Consider the following 12,236-nt stretch of genomic DNA (forward strand, 5'->3'; position numbering starts at 1 on the left):
CTCCCAAAATTAGAGATAAATGGAGTACAGATTTGGTTTGCGCACAAATCATCGAACCTATGTAAACAGAATGTAGAACACAATGTCCCTTGATCCTTCAGATTGGTGACAATAAGTCATAAATCAGATGCATTATTCTGCTCTACCCTACACGGATAGAAAGCTAAGCGGTGTTATAAACACATTGGTTCCTCCAACTGTGAAACCCCAGCAGGCAGCGAGCAGCCAGACACCACAGCTCAGTGCCTGACACAGTCAGATTTGCTGCTTTCATTTCAATGTTGGTATCATTAGGAGCTTGCACGCGTTTGGCACTGGAATGAAAGGAATTTGAAGTGAATAGACATGACAGCTTTCATCATTTCCCACCTTTTCATCTGAGTCGAGCTCTTGCACATATTGGATTAAATAGGCATGAGAAGAGGTGTTGCGTAGCTCTCACTGGCGAGTGACAGTCATATCAAGATCAGATTGAACTCGGGAGGGGGGTTGTGGGAAAATATTAGGTGCTCCTCCAAACATGTGGCCCGCACGGCCATTTTGAAAAGGCTTTGAAATGCACCCCGGCACTTTTTTTATTGGACATTTAACAACATGTTTTGACGATATTTGAATCCTCCCCTTGTTGAAATTCAAGGTGCGTAGTGTGGCATCACTTTCTCACTTGGTCAATGGGTGGCTGCTGCTATAATGAACCTGCTCATTATACAAACTGCATGATTCTCTTTCCCTGCCTCTGCTAATTCTGACAAACAAAACCTGGCTGTAGATGTTGTTGTTTTTTTTTGTTGTCGCAGTAAGCTCACCTCTTTTCTGTCCTTGCTGTAGAGTAGTGCTTGAAATTCGTGCCTGAATCCATTTGGACTGGCTGAATTTCTCACCTAAACTTGGGAGTCATTTAAAAGACATTAAAAACACAGAATTATTAGCTGCTACGAAATGTGTTGCTATATTCAGATTTGGAGTCTCCTTTAGCAGCACACCAGCATCCCAGTTTAGGTTTGGAGGGAAATATTTTGTGCTCAGAACACACTGAGCTCATATTTTCAGGCTCCAGTCAAGCGCTGCTGTTAGGATCTATGTTTGTGTGCTGGCCTATAATTCCACTGGCCTCCTCAGTGCTGTGCTAACCTTCGGACGCTCTCTGTCTGTTCTTTCCTCTGCTCCCCCCCCCCCCCTGCAGGAGCCAGTCTCTACTCCTGCCATTTACGAGGAGCCGTTTGCTGATTTCAAGGTTATTCATTCGTGTTTTGACCCACCTTCATGTGCTCCACCCATCAGCTCTTTTCCTCTCTGCATCCCTCCCATCGGACTGCGCCAGGCTCCCCTGACATATTTTAAAAAAAACAAGTGTGTGTGTGCTGTAAACCGGATGTGATCTAGGTTTTACTGTGATCTAATTAGCTAGTGTACTTGTAATTAATACGAGTGGCGTTACTATAAATTAGGTGCTGTTCAGCTAAACTGTTGTTTTTTAGAGACCTGTAGCCCACAAAGGCCGAGAGTAGTGACCACAGAAGCTTGGACGTTGAGAGTAAAGGGTTTAAAGTTTTCCGGGTTGACGGAGAAACTGCGTAACAGATAGAAAGGTTGTAGCGCTTAGATTCATTCTTTTTCAGGCTGATTGTTTTACCCAAGAAATTGTTGTCATGGAGCCTAAAAAGGGAAATACTGCACTCTTGGTTAATCTTCACAGGGTACTCAGAGAAAAGTACAGCATCAACAGACAAGTTCATTTGGTTTTCTCGTTCATTTGAGGAGTTTGTTTGAGAACATTAACTGTTTTGCTAGGTGTCTGGCAGCTACTGATCATTGTTGGACTTAGCTGATGACTCATTTAGCTATGTGGAATAATTCATTAAGATTAAGACTTTAAAGTTTAGTTTTTGCAAGTGCTATCCACTGGTTAGCCAGCCAGTGTGCAGTTATTGCAGCTTGGCTTGGTTTTTCTGTGGCGTAATACTTTTTTCAATCATAAAATAGACATCAAAAAGTCAGATTCTGGTCTTAACTCAGTCTTGACTGCATATGTATTTGTAGGGTCCAGTAATCTCAAAAAAGAAGCAAAGATCAGAAAAAAATCTGACAGAAATCATCATTTTGTGTTTTAGAACTATTTCCTTTTCTTTTTCTCATTCATCTTGCGACCCCTTGGTGTGTCCCAACCCCCTTCAACTTTTCATTTCTGACATGATTGCATGTCTTACGGTTTTCTACTGTATATGCAGGATACAGTGCATGTACAATGGCTTTGACTTTGGATCCTCCATGAATCCCAGCAAACATCCAGATGATACTTCCATCCCCTTCATGTCATCTTCATCATCCATCTGTCTGCAGTTATGTAACCTTAGAGTGGTGATCCTGTGTCTGTACCCGCCCAGAAGGAGCTCGGGGACAGGAGGCCCCAGCCGAGCGTAGCCTCAGAGGAGGAGCAGGAGCGGGACACGGTGGCCTGCATGAGGGAAACCCACCTGGGTATCGAGCGCAAGTGCTCCAGCATGACGGTCAGCTCCACGTCCAGCCTGGAGGCTGAGGTCGACTTCACCGTCATCATGGACCTCCACTCCGGCGTGGAGGACTTCTCTAAGGGCACATCAGAGCTGGGAGAGAAGGAGCGACAGCCCGAGGTGGGCCGAGAGGACTTTGAGGAGACCTCCAGGTTCTACTCTGCCCGTCTAATGGGCTCTCGGGACAAGTCTCCCATAGAGGAGAAGCTTCCTGAGGAGGCAGCGCATCATGAGGTAGATGAAAGTATTCATCATTCATCATCATCACCCACTGGATTCACCCTGCCTGGCTGGACTTGGTGCCATAACTACCCGCAGTTTTATTTATTATTATTTATTTACTTTTTTGTTGGACCATTTCCCATTGTATGAATTTTGTTATATTTTGTTCATGTTTCATTTTGTTTGTTGATGTATTCATTTATGAATTGTTTTATTGTTTTATGAATTTTGTTTTTGTCAGTTACGTTGTACGTGTTTCTTTGACTTCCCCTGCCACTGCATCGCCATTTGCATGTTGTCATCAAGCCGAACAACCCACAAAAAAATTGTATTTCAGTGTTTCTTAAAGTTAACAGGGTTCAAACGCTTGGTTGTGAAAAACGTCCTGCTCGTAAGCAATGCGTTTCCGAGGTCTTCCGGGTTCTGTGAGGAAATTGCGTGACTTAATTTGATCTATTTGTTTTTCACACAGCCTCCTGTGGCAAAGAAAGAACCCAGTGCTGTGAGCGTGGCTCATATGCTGAAGAGGTCCGACAGCAAGGTGGAAACACATACGAACGGGTCAGAGAACCACCCCAACATCATGAATGTCTCACCGCAGGTAAAGCAACAGTTCGAACAGAAGCGGCGTGAACAAACCTTACTATGCTGTCATGTTTTCAATGTCCCTTTCATTGTTGTAACTTACAGTAAACTCTTTTCCAAACATCATTTAAGTAAGCTATGATCTTTACCAACTTAAGTGTACAGTTAACATTTGTTCAATGAATAGTTTTATTATTCTGGGAAATATACGTGTTCACTTTCTTGCAGGGAGTCAGATGTTTGATCGATATCACTCTCATATGTGTCTGTTCAATATAAAGCTACAGCCAACAACCCGTTAGCTTAGCTTTGAATAAATACTGAAAACAGGTGGAATCTGCTAGGCTGGCTCTGTCTCAAGGGAACAAAGTCCTCCTACCGGCACCTCTAAAACTCACTGAAGACGTTATATCCTGGAGTCTCCATTGGTTGCCAGGCAACCTCACGGTGGAAGGCTTGCTGTTCCCCCCTGTTTAAAGTCCTTATGCTAAGCTAAGGTAACCGGCTGCTGGCTGTAGCTTCATATTTATCCAACACACCTGAGATTGGTATCAATCTACTCGCCTAACTCTTGGCAAGAACAAAATGTCCGACAATGTCTTTAATATGTATTTTCATTTTTGTACACATCTTATACATTAATGCGGGTACATTTTAAGCTACAGTATTGGTAGAAAGGGCAAATGAGGAAAATCCTCATCATAGGATCACTCCCAACAAATAGACATATTCATGCAGAGCTCCGGAGTAGTCTTGATTAGAAGAGGAAGCATTTCTTTGGGCTTCAGTGACGTGAAAGCCATATTCCCCAGACAGGGATGACATAATAGCATCATTATGGAGCGATTAAAGTATTGACAGTGTATTAATGAGGATGATGAAAGCAGGTGCGAATCCCCATTCATCTCCAGAGGCAAAGATCTGAGTGCTGGCTGGTTGTCCCACAGGTGCCTTATTAAAATGTAATCATCGCTGGGCTCTTTAGCCATTCAGCTAATGGTGTGGATGAACTCAGGGAATGATGTAGAGAGAGTGCCTTTGAAGTGCCAGATCAGTGTTGAGTCGAGCCTTCTAAAATGTCAGAATAAGACACAGTAGAGTGTGTGTGTGTGTGTGTGAGTGTGTGTGTGCGTCTGCAGCAAATGGAGGATGACGTCATCGATAGGCAAGACAAAGCTCTCCGGTACCAACACTGTTCAGCCAGCAGAGGGAGCCATGTCATGTCTGTCGAGCTTCTCAACAGCAGCACAAAGGCTTGGCCGCTGCCGGCTGTCTGCACGTCAGTGACAGGCTTTGAATTTGGGGTAGCATCGCCACCAGACTGTAGTAAAAGGAATTTGTTCAGCTTTAGTACTGCCGTCATAAACAATTCATCAAGTGTTACGTACATGCATGGTGTCATTGGTTTGACTGTCAGTCATGGCTGTGAAATATGTTGTCAATCCAGAACAAGTCGTCACAAGTCATTTAGGTCAAAATTTCTCTTACATAAAGCCATAGTTTCTTCATTGTAATATATATATATATATATATATATATATATATATATATATATATATATATATATATATATACAGTGCTTAACAAATGTATTAGACCACCACCCAGTGTGAGGTGTTTGCCCCCGCTGCCCTAAATGAACAGTATTGCTGATGACCAAAATATTTGATGTCTCTGTAATGGTTAATCCACCAGTATGTGCAAGCCAAGCTCTTTAATCAAAATGATCTCTTTAATGCTAAAATAGAATTATTGTTGTTATCCATGAATTCTCAAATTTACTCTTTTACAAAAAAGCAGAAAAAAAAGAGTAAAGCACGTAATTATTTTTTGATTGAGATGCCAATGACAGTTATTTACTTGCACTCCTGAACAGAAACATTTGTTTTGTGGTTGCGAGAATGCAAGCTGTTATCAGGGCCAAAGGAGGTCATACAGAATATTAAGATGTTTGGTTAATATATGTGAATAAGGACTATTTAGTTGTTCCAGTTTGTTATTTGCCTAATAAATAACAATACAATTTTTAGTTTTTGACAGATTTCTAAAATATTTGTGTTTTCTCATTTTTATGACAGGTGCTCTAATAAATTTGTTACGCACTGTGTATAATATTTGGAAAACATTACCTGTGAAATTAGATTAGGGTGGTACATTAGAAGCATTTACATTGGTCCGTTCAGTTGCTTTAAAGTGAGACACAATTCAATCATGCTGCTATAGTGTCACTTGGACTGGTGTGACCAGTAGCTTGCGGTTATGTTTGCAAACTTTAACTGGTCCTTGCTGTGTGACTGACATTACTGTGTCAGCTGGCTGACTTTATGACCCCACCTTTTAGCATGTCACACATAACTATTTCAGCGGCTTTGTCACAGAAGTACTGGAAGACAAGAAGTAAACACGCCAAACCTCACCAACTGATATGTTTGTTGCTTCCTGCTTGTGGCTCTGTGACTTTCCACCGCGGGTGTAACTAATGGCTTTAGTGAAGGCGCCGGAGAGCCCTGTCATCGAGCCAGCGTCGACAGTACACAGCAGACATTTTCGCTCGTCGTGGCTGCAAAAGCGCAGGTGAAATACACTTTGTTAACGATGGCTCCGTTCCATCAAGTGTCCCAGTGAGCCGTGACAGCGAGCCAGCACGCACAGTACCAGGACCCTGGAACCAGCTCACCTAAATGGAACGGGCTTGTTAGTGTCAATTACACCTGCGCTTTTCCTGCGATGACGTGCCAAAATGTCGGCTGTGAAAAAGGTCTATACCTGGGCCCTGGAACTGTGACAACTGACTGCAGTGCAGTCTTTATAAAGGTTATTAAGGGGTTACTAACACCTACTACTACTACTACCTGTTGAAAAGTGACAAAATGAAGTACAATCAAAGCAAACAGTATGCATACTATCGCTGCCTTCAAATGGAACTCGTGAGCTTGTGGTTACGACATGGGAAGTCGCGTACACGATATGCGTGGAGTTCGACCGCTGCTAGGCAACAGCAACCAGAAGACTCCTCGTCCACCGAGGCTAACAATTTAGCAAGCTAGCGAGCGGGTATCGTAATGCAGGAAATGCAAAAGCATAGGGAATATCAACATTTTCCGACAAAAATTACAATATATTAACTTACCATCCACCGAAAAGTGAGCCTCAACTTGGGAACTCGGGGCTTTCAGAAAATTTCCGTTGAGTCAGGTCATGAATATCACAAGAGGAGGGCCTTCATAGGGACTGTCCTTGCAAACATAGTAAACACGACCCCATTTGAAGGCACCATAAATACGGTCCATTTTTGAGTGTGCTGTTGATGCACACTATGTCCCACAATGCAATGCACAAAGGAAATGGAGGAGCTGCTCATACAGCTGGAAATTTCATTCAATAAACTATAGGTGGAGGCGAAAATCTTGGAAAGCAAAAGAGAAGTATCAGTCCGACGTCACAAATATTGTATCCTTTCCTGTTCAGTAGAAAACGATAAAGTATGTTTATATCTTTGCAATCGAACTGCTAGGACAGTAATCTGGTAATACTGGTAGTATCAAGTTTGATTAACAGCTAAAAGGAAAGGGAATATTGGACTTAATTTGTTGAGTCAGCAGAAACATAACAACAACTAATGGTGCTTTAAGTAGATAGGATATTATTCTGTGTGGCTCCCTTATTGTGAGTGATGTGTATCTCCAATATGCTGATTGAACCGACACACCGATCGTATTTCTCTGAGCTGGACTTTCTTCACATTGTGCAGTTAATGAAGACTCTGCCCACAAGTCTCTCCACTGCTGTAAGTCAGACTGCCTCTCTGTCTCTCTCTCTCTCCGTCAGAACTATGGAGTCGTCAGCCCGCGGGAGGCTCCTGCTGCCCTTAAAGAAAATGGCTCCCCTGTAAGTATTTTTACAGAGGAAATACATCAGTGTGACAGCATGTGTGTGTGTGCGCGGTGGCGGAGTAAGAAACTCCAGCCATTGTGCTGCTGCAGCAACCTTTTGTAGCCTTGACCACCACTTCATATCCTTCTGAAAGAAGAATGAAGTGTAAAAGGGAATAATCTTTTTTTTACCACAATACTGGTGTTTGATGTCATGATAATGAATGAGAGAATGTGAAAATTTAGATGAATATGATACAACCAGTGTTGATTTCAGTTCTCATTGTATCATACTATGTGCAAATGATTTTTCTTACTAAACACGGATGTTTGTTTTTTGTCAGTTTTGTACGCGTGACTCAGGTGGAGATGGCGTGCTTCCTCCACCGTGGATGCTCTTAACACTTTTCAAAAAGCCCCAAAAACTTAATATGCGAAACTGTAACAAAAGTACGTCTCTCAAGATAAAACACACCACCTTTACCCTGCTTCACGGTCAAAAAACATGTCTGAAGTATCACGTCAGATGGCCACCCTGGCCTGTTACGACCACTTCACACCAATCCAGAGGCAAACTGAGTCGCCACTAATCAGCAATTTTCTAAAACAGCCTCCGTTAAAGGGACCGGTCTACAATCGTTATAAAGCTCACCATGGCTGTGTGTTTGTGGTCTGCATTCAATAAGAAATCCTTCGAAAAAGCGGCACACCAGTGCAGTGTAATTTGTTTTCGTCTTGTAGAAAAGTGCACGCTTGCTTTACAAAAATCATTAGCTCAAGCATTAGTGTGAAGTTGAGTCTGTCAGGATGTTGAGCTCGTGTAGTTTCAAACAGTTGATAGTGAGTGTAAAACAAGCTTGTTGTCCAGGACATCAGGCGGACGGAGACCCTGATAACATTCTCTACTTGTTTCACGCTCACTCAGCTTCAAGACCTGTGCTTGCACACACATTTCAGATTTCTGATATTCACCGCAGGTGTTTGAGAGCCCCCTGGCTGAGGCAGCACTGCACGTTGTGTTATGAGCATGTGTGTGCTGGTGTGTGTGTGTGTGTGTGTGTCCCTCCATGCCTGTATGACTCCCCTCTAATGAATGTGCTGTAGGTGAAAGCTGGCACCCAGGAGAGGGAGTCCGTTGTGTCCCCGCTGACCATCACCGCCGAGAGCGTCACCTCAGCAACCACAACTCAAGTTACCAAGGTAACACCTTATCTGTTCCCATGGTTACAATTTAATAAAAGGAGCTTAGAGTCAGCCCTGTGTCTTATGGTACATGCTTAAATGCATCCCTCCTTGTCGACATGTTGAGAGAGAGAGAGAGTAGATGGCCAAATAAAATTACTAGATGCACTTGTATTTTATTAAAGACTCAGTTGCCACACAATGTAATGTAACAATGTTAGATTAGGCTTTACATTAACACTAATAACATTGTACATACATACATACATTGTAACAACTAGACATTGAAGTACAACATCTCTGTTTCTCCATTATGAGTTAGACTGTAAAACAATAGGGATTCAATCTATTTGCACTTCATGAAAGCTTTTATATTTGTTGTTGTAAAAAATAAGAGTCTTTACTGGTGAAATATTGTTGGGAATGAGCTTATGAGTGATTGAATGTATTTCTTTCTCAGACTGTGAAAGGAGGCTACTCAGAGACCAGAATTGAGAAAAGGATTATAATCACAGGAGACGATGATGTGGACCAACATCAGGTGAGGAGGAGTGTTACATAAATACTACAAAACTTGCACTGTATGTTCAATACGTAATAAGGCACAGGAAGCTAATATGTGAGGTTTATGACCCATGTGTTGATGCTTCATGTCCCCAGGCCCTCGCCATGGCGATCCAAGAGGCCAAGCAGCAGCACCCCGACATGCTGGTGACAAAAGCAGTGGTTATCAGGGAAACAGAGTCTCCCACTGAGGAGCTGCAGCAGAAAGCAGAGGTATGTGACTGCTACAGCGTTGAGAGTCTGGTCATGTTACAAGATTACCAGGCCTCTCGTGCATGGATCGATTACTGAACAGCCTACCTGGCACAGGCCAAAAGGCCTCAGGTAGCCCGGGGCCAGAGCCTCTGTTTGAAGTGACTGTTAACAGTTCTTGTTAGATTGTCAATCAAGCAACTACGAGGAGACACAAAACCACTATAGAGAGATGCAAAATGGCTACAAGGAGACACAAGAACCTCCACAAAAAAAAATGCAAAACGACCACAAGGAGATACAAAGCAACAACAAAGACTCAAAACTATCACAAACATACAAAACAACTACAAAGACTCAAAACGATCACAAACATACAAAACAACTACAAAGACTCAAAACTATCACAAACATACAAAACAACTAAAAAGACTCAAAACTATCACAAACATACAAAACAACTAAAAAGACTCAAAACGATCACAAACATACAAAACAACTTCAAAGACTCAAAACTACTATAAAGACACAAAATGACTACAAAGATACAAACAACAAAGACTCAATACAGCAACAAAGACTCAAAATGACCACAGAGAGATACAAAACAACTACAAAGACATACAAAATAACTACAAAGAGACACAGAAATGTTGTCATTATTGTCAATGTTGTCCCATTGTCTCATGTCCGTCCATGTTCATGTGTGATGACACATCTGTGTGTTGTTGTCTCCTTGCAGTCCTGATCGGTCATGGTGGCTCCTGAGACGTGGGGACAGGAGAGGGTCCTCCAGCTGCGTGTCTCCTGCCCCGCCCCGCAGTACGCCACCAACTGGATATGAGGACTCTCTAACCTGCCTGTGTACACACCGACGTGAGAACGGACTGCATTCCATGAAGCAGTAGACCTCCACTCCTGTCCCTTTAGACAAGCCAACTGTGACTCAGCCTCCGACCAGACCTAGCCTCCCGTTGTGTCCCAGCCCGTCCCAGCCCTCCACCTCCTTGGAACAGGAGACGTCCCCTATTGGATGATTTACCGCTTGATTTAATCAAGTTGAGTAATGTCAGATTGAAAGTGAAACCTGGCTGTTACTATTTGAATTCACCTCTGAAACTTTACTTGCATATTATTTAATCTAATACATTTTGACTTCTTCGAACCCTGAGGGTCACTTGAATCAATCAGTTTTCAACCCCAACTCCCCCCAGCCCCAATACCCTCCCCTCACAAATTACTTCTTTTTTTTTAAGGTCCCAAACATCTGCCCTGTGCTACTGTCACATATGAAATTAATAAGATATAAGCAGGGTTAAGTGAAAGGATGGGGACAATGCTGGTGGTTGGGGTGGGGGGTGGGATGGGGAGGTTGGTGCCAAGTGGCAAGAGGCAGCCTTTTGCTCGTTGTTGCCACCTCCTGGCTGTGACACCTTCAGTATAATCAACAGCTGTCTTATTAGCTTTTTACATTTTTATCTATAGAGGATCTAATTTATGTCCAGTGTTCGCTTGTTTATGAAATATGTATAATATCAGATGATTATAATGTGCATGATTCAATTACAAAATAGCCAAGGGAATGAAAAAAAACAAACAAACAAAAAATACACGGACATGTCCACATTTGAAATCCACAAGAAGCTCTGAGATGATGGGACTGAGCGCTGAACGGCGAAGCTGTAAAAATCACCGGGCCAGTGATTAGCAGACACAATGTGATCATGATGGACTGAAGAAGACTTCAGCTGGAACTCTGCTTTGGTCCCAGTCTCTAACACGTAAACATCACTCGTCCTCGTCCTCACCCCCCCCCCCCCCCCCGCTCACTGTTACCGTTTTCATTTTGGTGTCAACTCGCTGTCTGCATAAAGAAATGCTGGTCACATGTTTTGGTCACAGTTATAAGATTTATAGAGAAATTTTAATATAAATACTGTTTTATCTAATATGTTTCAGAAATGTGATGATATGTTTTCATTTGGTTTTTTTTGTACTTGATTTTACTAACTTCCATCATGAAACAGAGTTTGTAGGTTATCCTTGTGTTTTTGGACATTTCAGTCTGCATGTGTGGACAAGAGCTTTAGTTGTTGTGCTGTTACTTTGCTCGATCTGTATGCTGTTTGATCACGACTTTAATCATTTTAAAACAGATGTCCCTTAATAATCAATAACAGGATCATATCCGTTCTTTGAACCTGCCGTAATTGTTTTGGCCACTTGAGGGCAGCGCAGCAAGCTGTAAACACTACATTGACATATTATAAGAGCAGACTTGTAAGCAAACAGTTGTCTATTTGAAACATCCATTTGGAGTCACGTTGGCCACTTGGTCACTAACGTTGTCCGCATTTTGGTGCTTACTAGAGTGAGTGCCGGAGTGAAACAAATCAGCAAAGTTGAGGGCCGTAAAACCAAAAGCTAAAAGAGGCTTACGTGCTACTACGTACAGCTGAGGGAAACGCAATTGGGTGATAATTCTATGTGGGTTCGTTACTACGAGCAGCACCTTTCACACGACACGTTTGATTCATTTGTAGTATAAAAAAACATTGATCATAGCAGCTTTTAACAGAAACGATAAAACAATACATTTTCCAGTCCTTTAATCATGTGTGCACGTTCGCAAAAAACTGCCTGAAAAGTTCAAAACCACAAGATTAACGTGGGTATTTTTTTTGTTGTTGTTTGTTTTCTGTTGGAAATGGAATTTAAGTTATGGTGTATGAGTTTGTAATTTGTATTTATAGGAGTGGTGAATGTGAGGCCCGCGCTTTCCCCCCCCCCCGCTGTCCCCCTTCCAGACAAAGCTGAGACTCATAGTGTTCCACATACATGAAGCGCCGTCCACCCACAGAACCTGTTGGCTGTCGCGTAACATATATCCTGGATGACCTTTAATACTATACTATGCATCACTTATCATACACCAGAGTCCCTCCGACGGAGCCTGACCCATGTTAGCCGTGTTGCCGCCATTGTTCATTTTGTGTCTACTGTTAACCGGAAGCGCACGGCTTGTGAGATTTGCAATAAGCAGCCATTACTCTTCTTATCCTCTGTCCTCTAAAGGGAGAAAACTGTGAACTCTCATGTGTACCGAAGC

General features: G+C 42.6%; 1 protein-coding gene across 1 annotated transcript in view; it reads left to right on the forward strand.

Annotated features, from left to right (window-relative positions):
- LOC139282962 (band 4.1-like protein 1) overlaps window positions 1-9,995 on the forward strand; it is a 29,549-nt gene extending 19,554 nt beyond the window's left edge. The window contains exons 15-20 of the mRNA XM_070902883.1: window positions 3,205-3,333; window positions 7,146-7,205; window positions 8,294-8,389; window positions 8,832-8,912; window positions 9,032-9,148; window positions 9,870-9,995. Of these exons, the coding sequence (XP_070758984.1) occupies window positions 3,205-3,333; window positions 7,146-7,205; window positions 8,294-8,389; window positions 8,832-8,912; window positions 9,032-9,148; window positions 9,870-9,875 (489 nt within the window). The 3' untranslated portion in view covers window positions 9,876-9,995. The remainder of the gene's footprint in view (window positions 1-3,204; window positions 3,334-7,145; window positions 7,206-8,293; window positions 8,390-8,831; window positions 8,913-9,031; window positions 9,149-9,869) is intronic.
- The last annotated feature ends 2,241 nt before the right edge of the window (window positions 9,996-12,236 follow it).

This window comes from Enoplosus armatus, chromosome 3 (assembly GCF_043641665.1).
Source record: "Enoplosus armatus isolate fEnoArm2 chromosome 3, fEnoArm2.hap1, whole genome shotgun sequence".
Taxonomy (NCBI): domain Eukaryota; kingdom Metazoa; phylum Chordata; class Actinopteri; order Centrarchiformes; family Enoplosidae; genus Enoplosus; species Enoplosus armatus.